The sequence below is a fragment of the Saccostrea echinata genome, unplaced genomic scaffold (genome assembly GCF_033153115.1).
Source record: "Saccostrea echinata isolate AGI-Se365-2 ecotype Australia unplaced genomic scaffold, CSIRO_AGI_Sech_v1 ptg000056l, whole genome shotgun sequence".
NCBI classification, from domain to species: Eukaryota; Metazoa; Mollusca; class Bivalvia; order Ostreida; family Ostreidae; genus Saccostrea; species Saccostrea echinata.
In genome coordinates this window covers 13190763-13218584 of record NW_026889805.1, presented here as the reverse complement: position 1 = coordinate 13218584, position 27822 = coordinate 13190763, and the positions used below count along the sequence as shown (strand labels likewise).

General features: G+C 34.2%; 2 protein-coding genes across 2 annotated transcripts in view; one reads left to right on the top strand and one right to left on the bottom strand.

Moving 5' to 3' along the window:
• The window catches only part of LOC133173859 (uncharacterized), a 75408-nt gene extending 54199 nt beyond the window's left edge, over positions 1-21209 (bottom strand). The window contains exons 1-13 of the mRNA XM_061308932.1: positions 21104-21209; positions 20887-21005; positions 19217-19276; positions 18958-19055; positions 18496-18560; positions 17547-17666; positions 17252-17320; positions 15866-15925; positions 15397-15438; positions 10351-10437; positions 9755-9866; positions 1367-1493; positions 835-895 (exon numbers count right to left, since the gene is read on the bottom strand). Of these exons, the coding sequence (XP_061164916.1) occupies positions 835-895; positions 1367-1493; positions 9755-9866; positions 10351-10437; positions 15397-15438; positions 15866-15925; positions 17252-17320; positions 17547-17666; positions 18496-18560; positions 18958-19055; positions 19217-19276; positions 20887-20993 (1008 nt within the window). The 5' untranslated portion in view covers positions 20994-21005; positions 21104-21209. The remainder of the gene's footprint in view (positions 1-834; positions 896-1366; positions 1494-9754; positions 9867-10350; positions 10438-15396; positions 15439-15865; positions 15926-17251; positions 17321-17546; positions 17667-18495; positions 18561-18957; positions 19056-19216; positions 19277-20886; positions 21006-21103) is intronic.
• Positions 21210-21440: 231 nt separating this feature from the next.
• On the top strand, positions 21441-27822 carry LOC133173098 (DNA repair protein XRCC2-like). Its single transcript, XM_061308025.1, has 2 exons — positions 21441-21539; positions 26677-27822. The coding sequence occupies exons 1-2, from the start codon at positions 21516-21518 to the stop codon at positions 27526-27528; spliced, it is 876 nt and encodes a 291-aa protein (XP_061164009.1). The 5' UTR covers positions 21441-21515; the 3' UTR covers positions 27529-27822.

Genomic DNA, 27822 nt, shown 5'->3' with positions numbered 1-27822 from the left:
CCGCTACCGCTTCTCAAACATCTAACAACATCCCATTCGGGGTCACGTCAGAGCGACCTTTCGATCATGAATAAACATAAATATTTTGGCCAATCACATTCAACCTTCTGTAAATGATTCTAAAATTTGTTCCACGGCTACATCTTTACATTATTGATGCTCAGTAGAATGTCTAATGTTGAATTAAAGTAATTTTGGTATAAATTGAACGTATAGTCCGCCAATCTGGCATTCTTACCTGAATTATGCAAACGAAAATGCATAAAACTACTATATATCCCGCACGTCACATTCATATATAGCATGGTCTTTACAAGGCATATTTTGTTTACTACGAAACCCCTCACGCGTTTGGGTTTGGCAGTAAAAAAAGAAATGCATCCAAACTATAAGCTAAGATTTCAGAGATGGCGATTTCATTGGATAATCGAAAGGTCGCTCTGACGTGTCCCCGAATGGGATGTTGTTAGATGTTTGAGAAGCAGTAGCGGATTTGGAACATCTAATTTTAATTAGATTGGAAATTATTTTTTACTTACTTTGATATCCTTTCACATTGTGAGAGAATATCACTTTAGTATCCTTTCACACTGTGAGAGAATATCACTTTTATTCAATATATAAATCACAGTATTCACTGTTGAAAATGTAATAAAAAGAATCTCACACGCTTTTGTGGTTAAATATGGTTTTTATCCAATGAGATGTACATTTTCTGTCCCCACACTAAGGCTCAGGGATAGAAAATAAACAACTCATTGGATAAAAACCATATCCATCCACAAACCATGGGAGATCCTATATAAACATGTATATTTACACGTGACTCCTTACCTTGATTTTCTTGGTTACCCCTGCTATAGCAAAGAAATCGCAATCCCTGTCAAATTCTATACTGTAAGGAAGAGAATCAAATTATTTTGATTTCATACATTGAAAGTAAAATAATTTGTACCATGATAAATCTAAAACATTACATGGAACATTTTCAAAGATACAGATATTAATGCAGATCTTCCTCTATTACAATAAAATCTTAAACAATAGCAAGTTTATTGTCCCCCAAGACAGCAACTATTTTCCTACGTGCAGCCGATGGAAATAGTTGCTGTTGAGGGGGATAATAAACCTTGCTAATGTCCAAAAGTCAGTATATAGGTGTGTTATTATACTAAAGCAGACTTTACTTATCATGATCCAGGTAAAACCAGAAGAGTTCCAATAAAAGGGAGGGAAATGGATGGCTGCCAGAGAATAGCTCAATGGCTATATCAACATGGGCAAATAGCACAAAAACTATTCCATGTTAAGGGCTGCTTAGAAAAATAAACATCACAGAGGTATAATAAATATATATCTCACTTACCTGGATACTATACTGGAACCACTGTATATATCACTGGCATAACTTAATGTTGCTAGTGATCTAAATGAGTTAAACTTGGTGAATTTTGAAAGACATTCTGTGAACTCATCCAATCCCTCCTCTCCATCTGTTTAAAGAAAAAAACCTTCTGTAACAGGTGCTTGCTACAGGTACATCTCATATGGGTAAGTTTTGGGGTATAGGTCGATACTTTTTTTCTCAGAACCGTTGGGGTCGCCCAATTTAACGAATCGACCTTTCTAAGGCTCAAGTTTATGAAAAATGCCCCCAAATTAGTGATATTTACGTCAATTTCAAAACAAATCTGTGCCATTTTCGTAACTTTTTAAATTATTTTACCGAGAAAAAAGTACTAAACAATAAAGAATTAAATATCTTCCATTGATTTCTTACAAAATAAGTTCCATTAAATATCCGTCGATGTACAAAAAAAATTATATCATCTAGTAAATAATGTCTCAACGTATATTTACAACATGCTGTGTCCATCTTGTGAAGTTGGAAGTCGCAATCGCTTACTAAAAATAAAACCGCAACCGTATCAAAGTTTAAAATACGGAAGCGTTTTCACAATCGCAGTTGTAATCTTTTTTTTCCATTTATTTGTAACAATTAATTGAAATAGTATACCTAAATATTTTTCCATTGTCTTGTGATATTTATTTAAATGTAAAATACGTGAAATAAATTGTTGCCAGTAAATTCCTAAAATTATTTACCAAATATACCGCTAGTCATAACTATTTTGTTTTATATCCCAAGTGGTACACTGAATTATACAAAGATTGGCTTCTAATAGAATTTTAATTGTCTGACAGATAAAGGGATATACACCGTGTACACAAAGGTGTTAACACCTGTGTTGGTTAAACACCTGCGGGGCATGATTAACAGATCCACGTGCCGTTACAGGGGTATTAGTGCTATACATCATTGAACAAACAAAACTGTGAAATTCATAATGACTGTTAAATTGCGAGTGTACTCTCAATTAAATTTATTTCTTCAGCAATATCTCAAGCAAAATTATAGCATGTTAATATAACTAATTTCAACTGCTCACTGTTACATGTACTGGTAATAGTCATTTGCGTGTTTTAGCAAATCCCTGGACAAGAAATATAAAAATGGCGGTCATCGAAGTTAATATTGTATCCCGGTAAATAACGTCGGAATAAAAGAATGTGTCCCAGATGTTCTAAAATGGAAATGATTATTGTTTGATTTCGGGTATTTCCCTAATAATACCTGTTGTATACTACCGTATTTATGTGTTTAAGGACAGAGTCAAACTACGATGGCATTGAACAGGCAAGTTGGAGAAAATACGTTATATCACAATTCAGGGAAATTTTAACTATGTTTGTATAAAACACTATTAAAATGCTGTACTCATAAAAATACCAGTTTATTTTTTCAATATGTTAATATCACGGGTTAAGTTAAAGAGGGTTACATGTTCTGATACGTAGTATCTACGTAAGAATCTCTGGAAATCGATAAACAAAGCCTCGTCCTATCTTCCGGATTCGTCCTATCTAAGGATTTTTTAAAAATTACGACTGAAATTGAGCCTTTCGACCTATATACCCCATCGACCTATACCCCCAAAATTACGGGGGTAATCATTTTTGATACAGTTTAATAAATTATTACTTCACATTGGTAATGTAAATTTGAAATGGATGTTTTGGATCTAACCTGAGGTATTCTTTTTTGATATTTTTGAAAATGTTGGCATTTTTTAATAAATAGTGAATACAGAGTTAAGAAAGAATGAAAATACATAAATTTCCATTAAATTAGAATTTAATATAATGAAAAAAAATATAAATAAAGATTTAGAGACAAACTTGACCTAAGTTTTGACAACCTTTCCCCTAAAATTTTATTACTACAGTGTATGAGGTGAGGAAATATAATTTTTAATCTGAATTGGCCTTAACATTTGTAATGATTTGGGGGGGGGGGGGGGTATAGAAGATTTTACTGCATCTACAAATGTTATCATACACAGTTTAATTCAATTCCTCTTTCACCGGGGTAGAAGACATAGGTAATCAGAGATTACAGAGCTCACCTCAATGAATGTTGTCTTTAAGTATAAGGCAAAGTCCCACACTAAACTAATAATCTAGGAGTGTGCATCCCTAGATGCAACATTTATGCAATTTTGGTCTGATAGGGCTTGCAGTTACTTGGGAATAGACTTATCTGAAAACTTAAAACTAGTCACTCATCCAGAAAATGTAAGTCAAATCCAGCATTCGAAGCAAGTTTGAGATTGTTCGTCCCTTGATGCATCATCCATGCAAGTTTGGTTCAGATAGGCCTTATAGTTACTTGGAAATGAGATCTGCTCCAAAAACTTTAACCTGGTTACTCATCCGGAAAATGTAGGTCAGATCCAGCATCTGAAGCAAGTCCATAGTGTGCATCCTTAGATGTATCATCCGTGCAAGTTTAGTCAATACAGGGCTTATAGTTACTTGGAAATGAGATCTGCTCCAAAAACTTTAACCTGGTTACTCATCTGGAAAATGTAGGTCAGATCCAGCATCTGAAGCAAGTCCAGTAGTGTTAATCCTTAGATGTATCATCCATGCAAGTTTGGTCAATATAGGGTTTATAGTTACTTGGAAATGAGATCTGCTCCAAAAACTTTAACCTGGTTACTCATCCGGAAAATGAAGGTCAGATCCAGCATCCGAAGCAAGTCCAGTAGAGTGCATCCTTAGATGTATCATCCATACAAATTTAGTCAATATAGGGCTTATAGTTACTTGGAAATGAAATCTGCTCCAAAAACTTTGACCTGGTTACTCATCCAGAAAATATAGGTCAGATCCAGCATCCGAAGCAAGTCCAGTAGTGTGCATCCTTAGATGTATCATCCATGCAAGTTTGGTCAATATAGGGTTTATAGATGCTTGGAAATGACATCTGCTCCAAAAACTTTAACCTGGTTACTCGTCTGAAAAATATATATCAGATTCAGCATCTGAAGCAAGTCCAGTATTGTGCATCCTTAGATGTATCATCCATGCAAGTTTGGTCAATATAGGGCTTATAGTTACTTGGAAATGAGACCTGCTCCAAAAACATTAACCTGGTCATTCTTTAGCTGAAATTGCAGCATCTGAAACCTTGACTAATACAATGAAACACACTAGAAGCATCCTCCATGCATCTAATATAGGCCATAGAAGTACTTGAAAAGAAAACTGCTCCAAAAACCTTAACGTGGAACACCGACGCTGAGGGTATTACATAAGCTCCCCCAACATCGTTGAGGTGAGCTAAAAATGCACCAAGATGTTACCTGAAATTTAATATTATGACAAGGATTATGCACCTTTTCCATAGAAATTTCAATGAAAATTTATGTTGCCAAAAATAATGCTTTCCCCTCATCAGAGTTTGTTAGATTTTTTACTACATGTTGCAATTGTTTGAAGTTTCAAAGATAAATTGACCAGAGTACAGTCTTAAGTTCAGTGTAAGTCAAATGCTATGAAAGTTACGATATAAAATGCAATTCATGTTTTATGAATGAGTTAACTTGCTCTAATAACGCTTTTGATCAGTTCTTGTTAAACATTGCACAGAATACCTGTTTAAACTTACAATATTCAACTCTGTTTTATGGAGAATTTACAAAGAATACCTATATAAATCTACAACACTCATCAATATGTCTTATGGAGAAGTTACACAGAATACCTATATAAACTTACTATACTCATATCTCTGTCTTATGGAGAAGTTACACAGAATACAGTCCCTGAAACGTTCTACTTTCCCATTTTTCCGTTCGCTCACCATTCGTTCAGCGTGCGTTCACCGTTCGTTCACCGTGCGTTCAGCGTTCGCTCTCCGTTCACAGTTTTGCATTCAGCGTTCACCGTGCGCTCGCGTTCACCGTTCACCTTGCGTTCAGCGTTCGCTCTTCGTTCGTTCACTTTGCGTTCACCTTGCGTTCAGCGTTCACTTATTGTTCAGTCTTTATTGTCATTCGGAACTCCAAAGTGAAAGGACTTATCTTTTTTAAAGTAAGGATTTACAGGTTTTGAATTAAATAATTAACATATCGTGTTTAAAGAATCATTATTTCATGGTAAAAAAATTATCTACAATATTTATTTTTATTATCCTAACTTAGCTCTAAGGTTATTTACTAAATTTATATGGAAAATAAATGTTGTTATAAGTACATGTACAGTGTATGTACCTATGTAGAATGATGCTGAAAAATTTAATCTAAATACAGGGCAAAATACAGATACTAGCACTGCGACATTTTGTCGTTATGTTAAAGACGACAAATCGTTAATGGATAGATAATAATCGAGTCAATTAATTTACCAACTGCAGCAAAATTACGACAATATTTATTTCTAACATATTTTTTAAAAAATTATACAGAAATACGTTAGAACTAGTTCTGAGAATTATAAAGAGTACTGCGGATATCCAGTTTATTAAATATCTTTAGAGCGAATTAAATTGATAGTGTGGTTTAAAAAAAATATCTGTTAAAAATGTAATACATTATAGAATTTTTTTCTACTTTACATATATAAAGTCTTTAATTACAGAGAGAGAAATGCCTTTATAACATGATTATCATTAACATAACCAAGGTGATTCTCCAGTAATGATATTTTTCAGCGTAACATTATATGTTTGCCATTCGACATGATTAAGAGCCCCCCCCCCCCCCCCTTTTCCACTAAATCGGTTACTTCGTTAGTATTTCCAGTATATCTTAATTAACATTTAAAAAGAAGTTAATGTGTTTTGTAGCACAAAAACTTCAGTCTCAAAACAAACATGCATCTAAACAAAGTCATTAAACAATAGTAGTTCAAGATATACATGTGCCGGCGGTGATATTTTAAATTAGCAAGGAGCATGTTTCAAATTCAAGCGGCTTAATCATTCCAAGTGTTTATTCCCAATGTATTTTATTCATTTATTACTTTTTTTTTTTGAAATGTTGGAATCAGATCTAAAAATGATAAGAAAAAATGTTAAAACTTCTTGGAAATACTAACACTTTGCCTTCCGTGTGACGAGACTTTCACACCTGCACAGTGTCGAATGATTTTGATTGACAGGTCAAGCACGTGGACTTCGTGTGAACTTGAAGCAGGAAAATAAAAACCAATTATGACTGTAAAACAAATGGATCTGTTGATAAAAAATGGTTACTTTCACTGCCTGATATATTTAGAAAATTAAGAATTTTTGTTTGATATAGGTAAACACATTCGAGGAAAGGGGGGGGGTAAAACTGAATCTCTCTCTCTCTCTCTCATTTGTCTGTTTAATAAAAACAATGACAGCATATTACTTAAATATCAAGTTGTGAAAATTTAGTCTATAACAAATAATATGAATGCCTCTTTGTATCATCTTGTCCGAGTATAATCACAGCCGGGAAATGTCCGCAGATACATGTAGAAGTCTACTCAATAAATCATCATAAAGAACAAGCATTCTGAAAGTATTGCATTAGCAATACTAGTCCCCTACCGGCAAGTGTAATCTGGTTCCCGTTAAGAATTGAAAATGCCATAGTTCCGTCAAAAATCAATGAAGCGGGGCGAAATGCAAACTTGATCTATAACTAATCAAGGTAAAGTCACATACCAAATATCAGCTCAATATCTGAAAGCGTTTAGAAGAAAATTGCGGAAAACCCCTGAAAATTGAAAAGGCCATAATTCCGTCAAAAATCAATGAAGCGGAACGAAATGCAAACTTGATCTGTAACTCATCAAGATACACTCACATACCAAAAATCAGCTCAATATCTGCAAGCGTTTAGGAAAAAAGTGCGGAAAACCAAGTGGGACAGACTGACAGACAGAGGGACAGACAGACGGACAGACAGAGGAAACCTATAGTCCCCTCCGGTTTCACCGGTAGGGGACTAACAAAACTGACACATAAATATATTATTGCATTAAAATTTTAAAATACTAGTTTATTTATGCAATAAACACCCACATACCTTTGTAAGATATTTTAATTCTTTTTCTCATTATTTTACACGGAATCGCCTTGGCACGGAAATATATGTATGGTTGTTACAAATGTGCAATTCATTCTATAAGTCCTTAGTTTTCTCTTCTAAAATCCACATTATTTGTAATGGTTTTATTTATCAAATAAGAATAAACATATTTATTTTACAACTAGATTAATTTTATCTTTTATACTACAGCGTTCGGTAACAATTACAATGTTTTACAGCGATAAAAATCGTGTTATCAAAACTTAATGTGCATGTATCATCTTTCTTAGGACAATTTTCATTGATTTGTTTATTTATTTTTTATTTATTTTTTTAGCACCAGGCATAAGAATACAATAGAATAGTTTCAATGCAAGGAAAAGATCAGAGGCATTCCGATTAAATCGTTCATCTTGCGTTCACCGTTCACTTCGCGCTCCGTTCGCGTTCTGCGTTTGCTCACCGTTCACACTTCGTTCACCAAGTTGCGTTCAGCGTTCACACATCGTTCAATCACCGTTCGCTCTGCGTTCGTTCAGCGTTCGTTCACCATTCGCTCACCGTTCAAGTGGGAAAGTAGAACGTTTCAGGGACTGTAGCTATATAAACTTACTATACTCATCTCTCTGTCTTATGGAGAAGTTACACAGAATACCTATATAAACTTACTATACTCATCTCTCTGTCTTATGGAGAAGTTACACAGAATACCTATATAAACTTACTATACTCATCTCTCCGTCTTATGGAGAAGTAACACAGAATACCTATATAAACTTACTATACTCATCTCTCTGTCTTATGGAGAAGTTACACAGAATACCTATATAAACTTACTATACTCATCTCTCTGTCTTATGGAGAAGTAACACAGAATACCTATATAAACTTACTATACTCATCTCTCTGTCTTATGGAGAAGTTACACAGAATACCTATATAAACTTACTATACTCATCTCTCCGTCTTATGGAGAAGTTACACAGAATACCTATATAAACTTACTATACTCATCTCTCCGTCTTATGGAGAAGTAACACAGAATACCTATATAAACTTACTACACTCATCTCTCCGTCTTATGGAGAAGTAACACAGAATACCTATATAAACTTACTACACTCATCTCTCTGTCTTATGGAGAAGTAACACAGAATAGCTATATAAACTTACTATACTCATCTCTGTCTTATGGAGAAGTTACACAGAATACCTATATAAACTTACTATACTCATCTCTCTGTCTTATGGAGAAGTTACACAGAATACCTATATAAACTTACTACACTCATCTCTCTGTCTTATGGAGAAGTTACACAGAATACCTATATAAACTTACTATACTCATCTCTCTGTCTTATGGAGAAGTAACACAGAATACCTATATAAACTTACTACACTCATCTCTCCGTCTTATGGAGAAGTAACACAGAATACCTATATAAACTTACTACACTCATCTCTCTGTCTTATGGAGAAGTAACACAGAATAGCTATATAAACTTACTATACTCATCTCTGTCTTATGGAGAAGTTACACAGAATACCTATATAAACTTACTATACTCATCTCTCTGTCTTATGGAGAAGTTACACAGAATACCTATATAAACTTACTACACTCATCTCTCTGTCTTATGGAGAAGTTACACAGAATACCTATATAAACTTACTATACTCATCTCTCTGTCTTATGGAGAAGTTACACAGAATACCTATATAAACTTACTACACTCATCTCTCTGTCTTATGGAGAAGTTACACAGAATACCTATATAAACTTACTATACTCATCTCTCTGTCTTATGGAGAAGTTACACAGAATACCTATATAAACTTACTATACTCATCTCTCTGTCTTATGGAGAAGTTACACAGAATACCTATATAAACTTACTACACTCATCTCTCTGTCTTATGGAGAAGTTACACAGAATACCTATATAAACTTACTATACTCATCTCTCTGTCTTATGGAGAAGTTACACAGAATACCTATATAAACTTACTATACTCATCTCTCCGTCTTATGGAGAAGTTACACAGAATAGCTATGTAAACTTACTATACTCATCTCTCTGTCTTATGGAGAAGTTACACAGAATACCTATATAAACTTACTATACTCATCTCTCTGTCTTATTAAGAAGTTACACAGAATACCTATATAAACTTACTATACTCATCTCTCTGTCTTATGGAGAAGTTACACAGAATACCTATATAAACTTACTATACTCATCTCTCTGTCTTATTAAGAAGTTACACAGAATACCTATATAAACTTACTATACTCATCTCTCTGTCTTATGGAGAAGTTACACAGAATACCTATATAAACTTACTATACTCATCTCTCTGTCTTATGGAGAAGTAACACTGCTCCAGATCTTCAAAGTGCTGACTGACTCTTTTCCTTCTTGATGCCATTGTTGTTTGTAACCAGGGTTTTCCAGCCTTCAACAACATGCATTAAATTTAATAACTCCCCACCCCAAACTTTTTTTTTATGATGAAAAATACCCATCAGATCTTGTAAACCCTTCTCCCCACTCCTACAAGTAAGAGCCTCTTTTAACATCCCTATGCACCTGATATACCTCAGCACCAAGTCAAAAGTAATCTCTAGTAAACTGGAGTAGTAACACCCCCCCCCCCCCCCAAAAAAAAAATAAAATAAAATAAAAAAGAGCCAATTTTAGAAAATAAAGTTATTTATGATGAATAAAATTTGTGCATGTAATTCAATTTAATATGATATATTTTTGATCCCCTTAATTTGTTTTTATGTAATTGTATTAAAATACAGATAATTAAGATGGACTCAAAACAAAATGCCCTGAAGTCAATAACTCTTGTATCAATTTTCTTTAAATGTGTTTTTTATGAATCTACAAGTATTTGAAATACTGTGATAAATGTACATGCGACACAAACTTACATTTTTACTGCCATTGAATCCATCCTGGCTTCCTTGATCAGAGCTAGTACTCATTGTTGGTTCAAATCCATTTGGCACCAAATGATCCTTCATTTAAACAAAGCAATATGTTGAAGCAATATGAGTTGCATTTTTTTTTTTTGTAAAATTGTAATTAACAATTCCAGTGATACAAACAACATAAAGGTTTATAATCTTCTGTTATTCATATTTGTGTTGGAAAAACTTACTGTATTAAAAGCTATGAAAAGCAAATTACAATTATTGTCATCCAATGCAAAATTGATTTCTTACATAAAACATCTCACAGTTTTGATAAAATTTAATGCTTAGTTGTCTTATTTATCATAAAGGTTTATCTTACATGCAAAATGATCATCATAGCACATTTACAGCAGCATAAAAATGGCAGAAAAACAACTCATGCTGCTTTAATTAGAAGTCATATTAAAGTGTAGATAACATTTTTATATTTCATAAACTAGAAATATGTCCATAGGACACGAATGCCACGCCGAGTATATATTAGTAAGGCAACATGAAAATTTATATTATGTATGAAGTTTAATGAGATTATCTTGAATAGTTTCTTTAAAATTGAAATCTAAAAAAATTGGATATAGGTAAATTCTCATCAAATTATGTATAAGTGCAAAAGCTTACATAAAAATATCTTAAATGTTTTTTTTTTAAACTAAGCAAAATGCAAATTAAAGAAAAATGAAGTCAAGGTCATAGGAAAGTGCAAGGTCAAAAATGTTGATGCAGTTGAATAGCTTTCACTAATACGTATCAGCATATTAAGTTTGATAAAAATATCTTGAATGGTTTATTTAAAACTTAGCTAAACACTAATTTAAGAAAAGTGACATCAAGGTCAAAGGAAAGTGCAAGGTCAAAAAATGTTGATGCAGTTAAAAAGCTTACATCTGTATGTATTAGCATATGAAGTTTGATAAAAATATCATGAATGATATCTTAAAAACTGCACTAGACACTAATTTAAGACAAGAGGCCCAAGGGCCTTAACGGTCACCTGAGTATCATACAACAATTTAGAGAATCCATAGAGTATAAAATGAACTAAAAGGTGAAGCTTTGTTGCCCAAATGCAAGAAAAATAGGGTGATCAGGATCAACAAAATAATTAGTCTAGTATTCATTAACAGTTCATAAACTAGGTTCTAATCTCTTCCCCATTTATCACTCTCACCATAAGTATATTAACAAACTATCGGTGATTCTGTTATATTTTAATTCCTTGTTGAAATCTCTTACATTGGCCTCTCTTGGTCTTTGATGAACATTTAATAAGACAAGTTATTTTTGTCTGATTTTTATTTATCTACTACAGTGGCGCCTCGTTAATCCGGACGCCTCCGTCCCCAACGAAATCGTCCGGATAAATGAATCGTCCGGATAAGTGAATCACCCTCTCAAAGCATGTACATATTAACATAGTGGTATCAAATGTGAAGGCAAAGAAAACACCTTTATTTTACCTTGACTTATTGATTTTATTTTTATAGTTTTAAAAGCAATAATTAATATTTTAAAAAAAACTTCCTTTTCTAACACAAGAAACTTTACTCGCCTTCTATTTGACGTGTAGTTACATGGGCTGACCAAATTTTGATCTGCTACTGTTTTATTTCGGCACATTTTTTTTTTATTTATTCAAGCTCATATTAAGTACCGGTAGAACTGTTCATTATCACCATTGAGAATGTTCAAATGACTAACCGCGTATATTCACTACATAGGGAAATAAGTAACTAAACACTGTAATCAGTGTACGTATTGCAAATATTCAACGTAAACATAAGCCATATTTAGGATTATCAATACTTTTTCTAAAAACTCTAAGTTATATACCTTGAAAAAACGTGATCGGCATTTATAACTAACGCCAGTTACGTATTTCTTAGCGCATTAAATAGAAATAATGTATCATAATAAATTGTCTTATGGAAAGGAAAAAAAAAAAAGTTTCAAATGATGTGCGTTTTGAGAATTGGAAAATCGTATTTTGATAAACTTACGCAACTCAATACTACAACGAAATCTCGTGATTTATTATTCAGTAAAAAAAAATTATTTACAACTCTCCAAAATTCTCATAAATTTATAAACCGTTAGCAATTTATTGTATTCTGAACGGATTTATATTTCATTAATGCACAGTATAAGCTAAATTCTTCGGCTTTTATGATATAAAAGACGTGTGTTTTATCTAAGGTAAACACACGCTAATTATAGACGCTATTGTTTAGAGGTCATAGGTAACCGCCTTCAAACTGACTCCACGGACAATGTTTTTACAATAATTATCACTACTGCAAGAAAGGTGTGAAAAGTCGTTCCTCGAAAAATTACCGTCCGGATAAACGAGTCATTTTTCAATGAAATTTTACGTTTTGTAGTAGAAATTGACCGTCCGGATCCGGAACGCGAATTTCCGGATTAATGAGACAGAATAACGTTGAAAAAATCGGTTCCCAGAAAATATCGTCCAGAAGGTGAAGCGTCCGGATTATTGGCGTCCGGATTACCGCGGCGCCACTGTACTTACAAGTCTACCTGATCATTAAAACTAAGAAAGTACTTTTTGTATTATACAATAACAATTCTTGCATAATTCTCTTATTCTATTAACCTTTCAAGTACATTATTTACAGTGATTAGTTATCAAAAGTAAATGGCAAAGGGGAATAACTCCTCTCAGTAGAATACAAATTAATAGAGCCCTGGCCAGGACCAGAACACTTGAACAAATGGTCCAGATGTTCAAAAATCTGGTAAAAATACCCTTCCTTATTAAAACTTTTACTCTTTTTGCCTCTGATATGCCCAGGTGCAGAGAAGATTTTAAAGAAATAATGCATTTTTACTACAGATTCACTATATTCACTATATTATCAATAGAGCCCCCCCCCCCACCCCCCACCGAGAAACACCAGAGCCTCTCACCCTGGGACCAGAAGTTTCCTCATCATAAGTAATCACTTTGTTTGTCTGCTTAACACTAAGAGCAGACAGGATTATTTAATAGAATTAATGCATTTTCACTATATTATCAAGAGCCCCACCCTTACACCAGCACATCTGACCCAGGGGGTCATGAAATTTACTACTCTGGAAGAAGCATTCTTGCTCATCATAACTATACACTTAGCTTCTTTGCTTTTTAACCAGAATATTTTCAAAGAAATTTTGCTTTTTCGCTATATAATCAATAGAGCCCCCCCCCCCTCCCTTTTCACCAGAACCCTTGATCCTGGGAGCCTGAAATTCACAATTTTGGAAGAGGCATCCTTGCATATCATAACAATGTACTTAGTTTATTTAAATAATACCCAGGGGCAGAGAAGAAGATTCTGAAAGAAATAATTCACCTTCACTATAGGATCTATATAGCCCCACCCTAGCACCAGAACCCCTGTCCCTGGGGCCATGAATTTAACAATTTTGGAAGAGGCATCCTTGCTTATCATAACAATATATTCAATTTGTTTAAATAATAACCAGGAGTAGAGAAGAAGATTTTCAAAGAAATTTTGCTTTTTCACTATATATAGAAATAATAGACTTTCACTATATGATCTATATAGCCCCGCCCTAGCACCAGAACCCCTGACCCTGGGGCCATGAATTTCACAATTTTGGTAGAGTCACCCTTGCTTATCATAACTATGTATTCAATATGTTTCAATAATACCCAGGAGTAGAGAAGAAGATTTTCAAAGAAATAATGCACTTTCACTATATGATCTATATAGCCCCGCCCTAGCACCAGAACCCCGACCCTGGGGCCATGAATTTCACAATTTTGGTAGAGTCACCCTTGCTTATCATAACTATGTATTCAATTTGTTTCAATAATACCCAGGAGTAGAGAGGAAGATTTTCAAAGAAATAATGCACTTTCACTATATGATCTATATAGCCCCACCCTAGCACCAGAACCCCTGACCCTGGGGCCATGAATTTCACAATTTTGGTAGAGGGCTCAATGCTTATTACAATTATGCCAACAGTTTGACCCCTTGTTGTTCAGGAGTAAAGAAGAAGATTTTTAAAGATTGCATTAATTTTAGTGGTTTTAGCCCCACCCCTCAGGCCCCAGGGGGGCAGGGACCGTGAAATTCACAAATTTTGTTCCCCTTCACACATAGATGCTATATGCCAAAATTGGCTGAAATTGGTTCAACAGTTTCAGAGAAGAAGCTGAAAATGTTGAAATGTTAACACACGACGCACAACGGACGACGACGGACGAAAACGGATAGCAATAGGTCACCTGAGTGACTCAGGTGACCTAAAAAGAGAGGTCAAAGTATCAGCATATGAAGTTTGATAACACTCTCCTGAATGGTTTATTTAAAACTGAGCTAAACACTAATTTATGAAAAGTGAGTTCAAGGTCAGGGGAAAGGTCAAGGTAAAAAAAAAATGTTGATGCAGCTGAATAGCTCTCATCAGAATGTATCAGTATATGGAGGTCAAAGTCAAAGGACAGGTCAAGGTCAAAACATGATGATGCAGTTAAATAGCTTACTTCAGTATGTATCAGCAAATGAAGGTTGATAAAAATATCTTGAATTGTTTATTTGAATCTGAGCTTAAAAACTAGTTTAAGAAAAGTAAGGTCAAGGTCAAAGGAAAGGTCAAGGTCAAAAATTGTTGATGCAGTTGAAAACATTACTTCTGTATGTATCAGTATGTGAAGTTTGATTACACCATCTTGAATGGTTTCTTTAAAACTGAACTAAACACCAATTTAAGAAAAGTGAGGTCAAGGTCAAAGGAAAGTTTAAGGTAAAAAATGTTGAGGCAGTTGAATAGCTCTCATCAATATCTATCATCATATGAAGTTTGATAAAAATATCTTGAATTGTTTCTTTGAATCTGAGCTTTGAACTGAGCTTAACGAAAAAGCACGATGGAAGGGCAGACAGAGGGATAGAAGGACAGAAGGATGGACATGACAGCATATGCCCTGGCCATATTCATGGCGGGGCATAAAAATGTAATTCAAACACTCACTGGAATGTATGGATATTTTCTTCTGTGTTCTGAAAGCATTCCCTGCAAAAGATGAAATATGGAGATAACGAGCAGTATTCGAGCTCAAAGTTCATTAAAACAATACAAATCGGGAGCAGAGCACCTCCAAAAAACATCAGAGGTGGGATCAGGTGCCATGGAGGAGTGAGCATCCCCTGCCGACCAGTCACACTTGCCTTGTGCTCCTTGTCATGATCAATAAATAACAGAAAAATCTGTCGACAATTCAGTGTGTAAATAATGGCCTGACAATTAGTATGAAAAACATCAGTCAGCATATGACTTAATGAAAGATTGTATTTGCTGACAAGGCCATTGTATTGACCATAGAACTTATGAAATGACGACTTTAAATGATATATGTTACAAAATTCTTATTGCAGCTTGGATAAATTTGTTAATGTGCTAATTATAAATATCATACACAACAAATAAAATTTCTACTTACATCAACTTTTTCAGTATCATCATCAATTAGGGATATTTCTCGTTTTAACTGTTCTAGTTTCTATAAAAGAAATACAGAATCAGTGTTTTCCCCAGACCGTTTTTGCATGGCGGTACCGCCATGCATTCACGATCCCCCGCCATGCATCACACATTGCCGCTATGCTACCCGCTATGCATGAATTATTAAAGGTAGACTATTTTAAGAAGAAGATATAAGTTGAAATTGTTATCAGTTATTAATCTTTCAATAAAACAATTCAAATCACTAGAATCACAGCGTGTACTGTACACATGTTGCGCACCTGTGGTGAACTCGATGTGAATCGCGGTACGTGGTATGATGCAATAGTTCTCTATTTATGTTTATTGCAATTTACTGATATATTACTAAGTATTAAGCTTTTATTTGATTAAAAATATTTATAAGCATGAAAAATTTATTAATTGCTGTCAGATAGTACACACGGTGAAAGTAATACACTTGTTATATGCACATGTGGGTTTTTCCAACATCCACAGGTCATTCTATAAATAGAATTGATGTTCCGACATAAAAAATGATTCATTAGTTAAACAAATAATTTTAAAGCCATTTTTTAGAATAAATATGCTTAAAATAAACATGTCCAATAAATATTATCATTGTTTATTTACTCTATGAACTATGGGCAAATACTTCGCTTGACCTACATTCAACAGCTTATAAAAAAAATCGGACACCAATGTACTAAATATGTTGTCACAATATTTACATGTAAGCAATGGTGCTACATAATGTGCACCCTTTTTGTTAAAAAATGTCTGTAAAAGTAGGGACATCCAAAAGAAAAAAAAATGTAGTAAATAAAAAAAGGGGGGGGGGGTCACTAGGGGCCTGTTCAGTTTGTAGAAAGCAAGAATAACACAGCACATAAACATGATAAAAAGACAGTGGCTTTAGAGGAATATAAAATAGAACAATTTTTTGTGATTAGATCTATTTTTATAAAAGAGAACTCAATTGTTTAGCTTTTTTAAAAGTTAAATTGACAATATATTCAAACTATATCATTTAAATTTAAAAGAAATATATTAAATGAATGAATTTGTATTTTTCATTTAAATATAAATTCAGAAACAGGCACACATAACTCAACAAGACACGCCGCGCACCGTCAATTCAGCAAAATTCCCCCCCATGCATTGAAAATTTTCTGGGGAAAACACTGACAGAATATTGACAATCTCACTGATAAAACATTTGATCTACTGTATTAAAATAAATAAATACCCGGCTTAAAAAAACTAAAAACAACCTTCTCTTTTATGATCTAGAAATATCTAATCTATCCACTGAGAAAACATACATAGTTAAAAAGTTCAAACAGAAATAAATCTGACATACCCCTTGTTTCTTTTTTCGAATTTCTTGAAGAAACTCTTTAAGTACATATTTCTGTGCAAACTTCACATCCTGAATGATAAAACATAAGAATAATTTCAAAACAGTTACTTCCATGAAAAAAAAATATCTGTATCATTTATTTCATGTATTTCAAAATTTTTACATATAAAATTACTGTATTACTGTACTGCATTACTTTAAACTATGTATCTGCAACCAAATTTATGAGAAAAAAATTGACTCTCCAAAAAGTGAATAAACTCTACATACAACATGATGATATAAGTATATATACCCCCTCAAGCTTTTGCTTCTTCATGTTAAGTACTTCCAACAGTTTGTTAACATCACACAGGTCAATGTTTTCTTCTATCAACATATCACACAAATCCACAGAGCCAGTGGAAGGAGAGGTCTACAGAGAAGAGGAAAATATCTTTATAATGACAGCAGGATAACTATCAACACATCACACAAATCCACCCAGCCAGTGGTGGGGACGTTTACAGAGAGGAGGAAAATATCCTTATAATGACTGTAGGATTACTATCGGCATATTGCACAAATTCACCAAGTCAGTGGAGGGGGACGTTTACAGACAGGAGGAAAATATTGGTAAAATGAACTGTGGAACTAGGATTACTATCATCAATCTATACATTACATATCCCTTTTTATTATATGATTGAATAATTACCATCTCTCTGAGACTGAGATCTAACAATGTTAGAAAAATACTACATTATATTGACCTGCACTTGAGCTTCCAGGTCAATATAAGGAATTATTTATTCTACATTGGACCAAAATTAGATAGGGAAATTCCAAATTGATGCAAATAGTTTTGGAAGTTATTCACTTGCACCTGACTTCCACTCATATGAACAGAACATTAAGGCACACAGATTCTTGGGTGGGGGGTGGGGGGTGGGGGTGGGGGGGCAGGGTTGCAGGAGGCCTGCCCCTCTCCCAAACTTCTGAGAATGTGAAGTTTTAATTTAAATTTTAGGGATAAAAAATTTCAATGAAAGCCCCCCTCTCTTCGTTTATGGACCTTTACATCGGAAAAGAAAAAAAACAATATGACCCTGATCTTTGTCCTTAGGGCATAACAAGAATGTTATCAAAGTATATATCATATAAAGAAAACTTTACTTTATAAATAAACAGAATGCCCAAACTGGGTCCCCCACCTTTCTTTTATAAATTGATTTCAAAATATACTGACTGTCTTAAATACTAACCTTTTGCTCAAGTTTGATCTTCTTTTGTTCTTGTTTTCCTCGATATTTCAATACCAATTCATTTACTGTAAATATAATCAAGTCAAATAAAATCAATTTTTGAAACTTTAAATGTAACTTATAATCTATAAAAGATTATCTTAAGGGGAAAAAAGAAACCAGGAATCTTTGACAAAATGTCACAGTATGTCAATGAACTGGTTTGTGTTTTTAGAAATATTTAACAGGTGTCTAAATTCTATCACATTAAAAGTGAGAGAAGGAAAGTTTCTGAAAAAAATGTTAAAAGATGAATAAAAAAAGACAAAGTCAGATGGTACAAAACTAATCAATACATATGCTCTTAAGGATTTTGACAAGTGCATGTATTTGCATAAATCTTTAAATCCTTGTTTAAAAACAACATACACACAACAATAACACACACAAAACCCCATCTTAAAACTAGAGAAAGATACTTACACATGAAATTTGGAAAGACTTGGTCAATGCCCTCTATAACGTAAGTACACTTTGGACATCTGTTGCTTTGTTGAAGACTTTCTTTGATGCACTTGTGACTAGGTAATTAAAAAGAAGGAAAAAAGAATACTTACTTAACATTAAACATTAATAAATACATTTATTAATAAAGAGAAGAAAAAAAGAAAGAAAATACAAGTTATTTCAAATGGGTCTACTTACTTTAACTTATTAATAAAGTTTACTTTGGTCTACTTACCAATATGAGTGGCCACATTTTGTCATGTGTGCTTCTTCTATCAAGTTAAAGCATATTGGACTGCAAAATAATTATTTAAAGAAATTACTGATTGTCACTTACTGCCCATAAAAGTATATTTAATATCTTGAGTAAAAAGGAGAATATTGGAATTAACTGGATGAACTTCCTTCAACTGTAGTGATAGGCAGTTAGTTTGATATCGTTAGCTAGGATCAGTTTATTGGAAAAAGAGTATTATATTTGCACACATAAAAAGACCCTGCTCTAAGCCACATACTGGTGGGCCTTTGGGAAATTAACTACAAAAAACTACCTTCTTATAAAAATTACTTCAATGTGAATAAATTTCAAGGAGAATGAGCCAGTGAGGGTGGATAAAATATAAAATGGAACAAAGCTAGCACTGGGTAAGTGAATAAAAACTACCAAAAATTCTCAAATAATTTACATGAGAATTATGAAAAAAAATATAAGAGATTTTAAAGGGGAAATCTGAACTGTCATGTGCTGACGTGTAGACCTGTAATTAGAACACCAACTTCATAAAGAGGAACATGTCCTGTTCCAGAGTTGTGGAAAACTTTTTCAGATAGCCAGTCATTCGGACTAGCAAGAAGACAAAATAAGCCGGTCCGAAGTGATTTTTGCCGGTCCGAAATAGTAAGTCGCAAAATTAAAAAAAACCTATAACATTTATTTACTTCATTACACATCTATTTACTTAATAATAATAATATAACATTCAGTCTCCATTTCAAAGTCCTCTTCCATTTTTGTTTTTTAACAATACTATAGATTTCACCGCTTTTGGCAATCTTCCTTGCAGAATTGTCATTCGTTTCTCTCCCAGACACGTGAATGTATGAGCCAATGGTAGAGAGTGCACTTTTGGGCTGGTGACAATGCTAATTCAGCATAGTAAACATTTTTTTTTTTAAACATTTATGCATTTGGGAATTACGTTAACCTAGAAAATGAGTCTAAAAAAATTGTGGAAATTATGTGCATCAACAATAAAGATATCAACACGATCGATGAAAAAAATGAAATCCAGAACAGTCGGAAGTGTTAGATTTACTGCTTTTCCTAATTGTGTTTGAATTCTTTCTGTCGAAATTTTTCATATTTAGCTTGTCTTTATCTGTTTCATTATGTTTTCTACCTCTGTCCCAGTTGTAAATTTAATAGGTCACGAGAACATGCTGGTTTCGCTTTCATTTATGGTCTCATCTCGTGTAAATTAAAAGAATTACCCAATCGCATATACCTGTAAGGTACAATAATTAAGCTGGGAAGTGCGCCGATGATAAATGGTAAAACAAAAAACTTTAACCAAAAAAGCGGCCGGTCATTTGGACTGACTTGATAATATTTTTACTGGTCACATGCATTTTTTGTCGGTTTTGCCAGCATGACCGGCAGTTTTCCACAACTCTGCTGTTCAAGTCTGAGTATGTGTGACACTAATATCTGCCTGTTATATGGTATAGCATAATAAATATAGCTGCATAATAAATTGCATAATACATTGTCAGTCTCTGGTAGATAACCCTATATTTTAAGCCCTGTGAATTACATTTCTAAGGAATTTACATTGCAGTGGGGGCTACCAGACATTGATGAGGTTGCATAAAAAAGGAGGCATATCTCTGGAACCTACTACAAACCATATAAAATCACTGTCTTTGTCTTCGTATGATCCAGATATACCACTGTACACAGGCGGTTGAGGTCGCTTTCGTCTACGCGGATGCAGAGCAGTCCGATTTGCCATGCCTTTCAAGTTCTACAATGTGCAGAGGCAAAGGACAGCTGAGCAATGTACATATGCACGAATTTCATTGCAAAGATAGCAATTGCTACCAAATCACCTCATATACTCACCGTTAATGATTTTTAAGCAGACAATTTATGCATAACTACATTCGTTTCCACAAGATCATATTTTCTTCACATTTACCGTTTTTTCGCAGTGTTTATGTTCTGCATTTCAACGCATGCGCAATAATTTGACAAAGGTCAAGCTGTTCATGAACTTATTCCATTTGAAGATCCTTTATTTTTTTTCGGGCTAAAATTTAAAAATAATACTTTTTAACAAAAATTTACATATTTTGAAAGAGGAAAAAGTCAATTTAGTGAAAAACTTAAACATATTAAAGAAGTATTTTGATCCACGAATGATTTTATGAACGTTGCTAAAATAAGAACAACCCCAAATAGAGGGATATTTAAAACTCCTATTAATGAATTATTTAAAGCCGATTACCGATGTAAACATCACAGTCACAGAGGGATGCAAAGTGAGACAGGCCTCCAGGTGTTGCTATTATACATTTTTTAGGAATATATGTACTATTTCAAATTTATTGTTGGTGAACGCTAGCTGCAATGTGGAATGTAGCACTCTGGGATCTTTCTTTCTTTTCTTTTTTTCTTTCTTTTTTCTTGAGAGGGCTATATCAAGTTAAAAATATCGTCATATCGGAGAAGTATGTTGTCCGGATAGAGCCATTTGCAAAAGCTCCACAGCGCCTTCAGAAAAACACACCGTCGCGCTAACACACAACATGCCATTGTGCTTACACATCATTGAAAAACATGCAGACACGCTAACAGAAGTTTGCACAACACGCCATCGTGCTAACACACAACATACTGTCGACTAACACACAACTCGCCGTTGCGCTATTACAAAGTTGTGTTAGGGAGTTGTGTGACAGCATGTTGTGTAAAGTTGTGTTAGCGCAACAGCAGTTGTGTATAAGCGCAATGACATGTTTTGTATAATATTGTGTTAGAGTGATGGCGTGTTGTGTTTTAGTGTGATGGCGTGTTTTTCTGAACGCGCTGTTGAGCTTTTGCAAATGGTCCTATCCGGACACCATAGTATAGAGAAGACTACATTATTGCAGCTAAGTAAACATTACCACCAGATCACATAAGAGGTCATATTACGTATCAGGTCCAGTATAATCTCTTGATTTATCTATATAGCTTAAGTTAGCTGTATAGCTTATTAAGCCATTCAGAATAGCATGATTTAGCTATTTTTATGCAGTTTTTCACTAAAATATTTTTTGTAAAAAAAAAGAGACAAAAAGTCGCAAGTATATGACTATTTATATATATGTACTATGGGCTTTCAAAAAAGCAACCCAAATCAAAGTTGCAGCTTTCGAAGGGTGCGTCGATTTACCCAAATGGACCCAAATTTGGTAAATCGACGTGTCGGCTTTTGAATACTTTAAAGCAAAAGATGTATTTCCATTGTTTGGATAACTATACACCACCTTGTTTGTGTTGAGGCCTAGACAAGTATGATTGCATCACAACTGAGTTATTACAAATCAATTAACTTGATGACCTCCTTTATAATTTCATTCAAGAAGTAACTGTGTGGTAACTGTGTGGTCAATTGCTTTATATAATCCCGAAACTTTTAAAACTGAATTCAAAGTCTCCCAAGCAGGCGCAATTTGATGGGCCTTTTTTAGCTCACCTCGACGAAGTCGAGATGAGCTTATGGTATACCCCCAGCGTCGGCGTCCCCGTTAAAGTTTTAGGAGCAAGTCCCACTCCAAAGTAACTATAAGCCCGATCTGGACCAAACTTGCATGGAATAATTATGATGCATCTAGGGATGAACACTACCACACTTGCTTTGGATGCTGGATCTGGCCTAGTTTTTCCAGATGAGTGACCAGGTTCAAGTTTTTGGAGTAGGTCTATTCCCAAGTAACTATAAGCCCTACCTGGACCAAACTTGAATGGATGATGCATCTAGGGATGGACACTACCCCACTTGCTTAAGATGCTGGATCTGACCTACATTTTCCAGATGAGTGACCAGGTTGTAGTTTTTGGAGCAGTCCCATTCCCAAATAACTATAAGCCCTGCCTGGACCAAACGTGCATGGATACACTAACAACCTGCTTCGGATGCTGGATCTGATGTAGATTTTCCACATGAGTGAATTTTAGCCATATATTAACCAAATTAGCATGGATGATGTATCTAGGGATGGACACTCCCAGACTTTCTTTGGATTCTGAATCTGACTTACATTTTCCAAAACATTGTTTTTTGAGCAGGTCTATTTCCAAGTAACTATAAGTCCTGCTCAAACCAAACTCGCATGGATATTGATCTTGGGATGTACCCTAACTAGAAAAAAATATGATGTGAAATTTGCCTTACTTATAGATAACATTCATCGAGGTGAGCTTCGTAATCTTTGATTACATATGTTTTGGAATTGTTTTCAGAAGAGTTCAAGGTTGAAAACTATCATGCACTGCACCAAAGTGCAAAGAGTACATGCTGAAAAAAATCACATATTTAAGACAAGAGGCCCAGGGGCCACATCGCTCACCTGAGCTTTCTGGCTAGGAAAAAGCAGAAATCAGTTCAGTCTTGAAAAGTTTAAAAACTGGCTCGGGGGAGGGGGGGAGGTAATTTGAACTAACTTGAATCTATACTTCATAGAGCAGGGTTTTTTTCCTTATATATCTGGTACCAATAAACAGTACCATTCCCAATGTCAAAAAATGTTAATTTTTCCTAATTTTGAGACTAAAAATTCCCAATTCAACTGCCAAGCAACAGACTAAGGGATGCTTTTGAATTAATATGACAAATAATGGCTTTGCTGTTCTTAAGAGGAAAATTTTGATTGATATATCCTTTGTATAACTTTGATCCCCTGTTATGGCCCCTCTATTCTCCTGGGGGGTCATGATTTGTACAAATTAGAATCTACATTACCTGATGATGCTTCCATTTAAATATGACTAATTATGGCTTTGCTGTTCTTGAGAAGATTTTTCCTGTGTATTCCTATGTAAAACTTTGATCGCCCTTTGTGGCCCCACCCTACCCCTGGGGGTCATGATTTGAACAAACTTGAATCTACACTACCTGAGGATGCTTCCATATAAATATGACCAATCATGGCCTTGCTGTTCTTGAAAAGAAGAGTTTTAAAGATGTTCCCTATATATTCTTATGTAAAACTTTGATCAACCATTGTGGCCCCACCCTACACACAATCAATCATATTAATATGCAAACATTTTAAAGGTATGTTTAATATTCTTATTTTTTTTTAATTTCAAATATGTGAATGATTTTATGGATAAAATTGAGGATCATATTTCACACAATGCATGTAGAAATGATCTTTGAAGAATGTCCTTCTCTAAAACAGCAAGGCTAGGCCAAAATAAAAAATACCTTTGTTTCCCCTAACGCGACTGACCCACTTAAATCGTGCCGACTGAAAAGTTTTTTTAATAAGATTATTCAAATATTTTTTTTAATTGTTTATCAACTTTATAAAATATAATTTCATCAATATCCGTTTTTTATCAAAACGGCGGCTTTTGTTTTACCTTCATTTGGTGCCCACAACATATGGCCACAGCGGGTTAGTTAGTGTTATAAAACATCAACAACGTATCAATCTAATTATATATCTTTAACTTATTAGAATCCTACACTCTTGAAACATTTTGTGAATTAAATATACCATGACTAAGGAGTGGTAAGATGGTATTTACAAATATGTCTTCTAAAATTAACATACATAGTAAGCATGGCAAAGCCTGCCTCATGAGCAGATGAAAGGCCCATCTTGTATATGCATATCAATAAATTTCACTGAATTTTATTTGTTTCGATCTAATAAACAGTTCAAGTATGATCCTACTTTTACTATATCGGATCATAGGAGTTGTAAATATGTCTTTGTATAATTATTTCATCTTGATGAATATAATTCAGATGTCGTTTCTTCATTCCTTTTATTTATGGGTTAAACTTCGTGACTATAACATTAGATATATGAAACTTTAATTATTTTAGATATGGTTTGGTTGAATTAAATATTGTTTATACATGTACACTCTTTCCAAATAGTGTTGAAATCTTTAAAGTTGGCTTATGGTACGGCTTCCCAAGACTTCCAATGTACTTTTCTTTAGTTAGGCCCTTGAAAATAGGTTGTTTCTTTGCTTTAAAATACCTTTAAAAATTGTTGGGCTGACAACATTTGAACACCTGCCTGGTGGAGGGCTCATAATAAGACTTTTACTCGGCACTTATGGCCATTGATCATTAAAAAACAGTAAGGGATCTTTTTTGTGCCAACATCTACATGTGTACTGCAACACTGAAACTACGTTTCTTACGGTCTCATTCGACTGACCAGTATCCACGTCCCATGTCAGGACCTGTGACTTAGAATAAGCTCCTGAATTACGTCGCGACTCCAAAACGGAACACTAGAATCACTGCGCCACATGAGGCCCTTGACATTTTGTCTGTGTAAGTATTCGAAGATGATAGTAGGTTTGAAAAATAGACTCGAATGTCCGATGGTTGAGTGTCTTGTCTTTTTTGTAAATATTCGATTTCAATAAATTTACACTGGCCTGAGATATTTCACAAGTTCAAATGAATAATATTTGTGAATTAATTTACCATACACGTTGCTTCATTTGTATGATATTCGGTTTTAAAATCGTTTTTTTTTTTCTTTCTTATTTATAAAGATATTATTCAATTTTTTCAGAATGTATTTTCAAAACTGCTGTCAGAAAAAAAAAAAAAATTACAGTACCTACCTACCTACCCAACTTGAGATTATAGGGTCGGGTTAGGGGAAACAAAGTTATTTTTAATGATGGCCCTATGTTATTCATATGATTTTGAAACATTTCCATATTGTGTGGATTTAAGTTTGCCTAAATGAGGAACTAAATAATTCATAACCTTTAGAGATAAAATGGGGGCCGCAATATTATTATTAGGTCAAAATTTTCATGTTAAAAAAAGTCTTTTTTAAATCTAAAGAATAGAGGACTAAGGTTATCTGGTAAGCATTATGGCCTATGGACCCACAGTGACCTACATGTACTTTCTAATTTTACACTATTCATTTCTTTTTATCTATTTAAAAGTAATTATCTTGAGTTCTTGGACTAGTTCATCAAATCTTGTCAGTTGATGCATTTTGGGGTCTTGCTATGTGCTGACCTAAAAGTAGGTCATGGTAACCCACCTTTTGAATCTTATGGCTATTCATCTTGAAATAGAATGGAATTTTATGGCCATGTTCAGTCAAATTGTGATACATATGCCTCATTCACCAAGTCTTGTAAGTTGATGTAGCTTGCCATAAAGGTTTGTTAAACCTAGAAGTAGGATAGCCAAGATAGCTTAAATTTTGTAACTTTTGAATTTCCCCACTGTAATAGTGTATGATACTCAAATAGCACACTATAAGGTCTAGAATCACCGTTGATGTTCGTTAGAACCTTGATCTTTTTCCTGTTCTGCAGTTCATCATCAGACCATTTCTAGGCCCCCTGGGCATTGTACTCAATATTTTTTACTTCATTCCAGTAACAGAAATTAATGTGTTTGCTTAAAATGTTATATTTTCTTGTTCTAGCTTTTAGCACGACTTGGGAGTCGCCCCTCCATTTCTGATGTCTTGTCACCCATATTTAAAGAGGGACCCAATTCAAAAGATGTCATTGAGCTTTATGGACCAGAAGGAACTGGGAAAACAGAAATTCTTCTTAATATTGTAGCTCACACAATCCTACCTAAATCTTGGAAATCTGTCCCGTTGAATGGAAAGGATGCAAGTGTGATTTTCATTGACAATGATTATAAATTTTCCATTCTTAGACTTGTAGCGCTTATGGAAAGTAGAATAAATATGATCCTGAAAAATCTTGATCAACATGAACATACAACTAATGATGTTGAAATGCTTATTCAAAAGTGTTTATCCAGACTGTCATTAATAAGATGTTCAAGTAGTGCTGAGTTACTTGTGACACTGTATAGTCTAGAACAAACAATTCTAAGTAACCCTAATCTAGCTGTAATAATGATTGATAGCATCTCTGCGTTTTATTGGATTGACAAGTGTAATTGTGGAGAAAGCCTGTCTGCTCAGGAGAGGAATATGAGACTCATCACTGAAGTGTTATCCCAATTTGTGAATGATTTCAGTTTAATTGTGATAGCCACTAAGTGTGAATTATTTAAGAAGAAGACCCCAAAAGAAGACTCCTACTCTGAAACTCCGTCCAACACTGTCCCAGATAAAATGGACCATCAAGAATTTCTGTGTAAACCATGGGGGCAGCTTGTGACACAGAGATATATTTTAGAAAAACAGTCTGCTAAAAAAACTTTCAAGTGTCAGATTGAAATATCTAAAAACAATATATCTGTCATCAAATTTAAAATTACAGAAAATGGTATACAATATGTGCCTGGGAATTCATGAAATTAAAATCATATTTATTGGATATTGTTTGATAACTATGTCTTAATCATGTAGTGCAAAAACTTAATACACAGGGAAAATCACTAGAACATTTAGAATCAGTGTTTTTAGCTCACCTTGACGAAGTCAAGATGAGTTTATGCTATACTCCCGGCATCGGAGTTAGCCTCGGCGTCCCTGTTAAAGTTTTAGGAGCAGGTCCATTCCCAAGTAACTACCAGGTATAAGCCCTACCTGGACCAAACTTACATGGATGATGCATCCAGGGATTGACACTACCACACTTGCTTCGGA

What these genes read in the sequence shown, in the direction of transcription:
- LOC133173098 (XM_061308025.1), top strand. Translation starts at nt 21,516, where the DNA reads ATGCAAAGTGAGACAGGCCTCCAG. An exon ending in AAAGTGAGACAGGCCTCCAG is followed by an intron (nt 21,540 to 26,676) that starts GTGTTGCTATTA and finishes TTCTTGTTCTAG; the next exon opens with CTTTTAGCACGACTTGGGAG.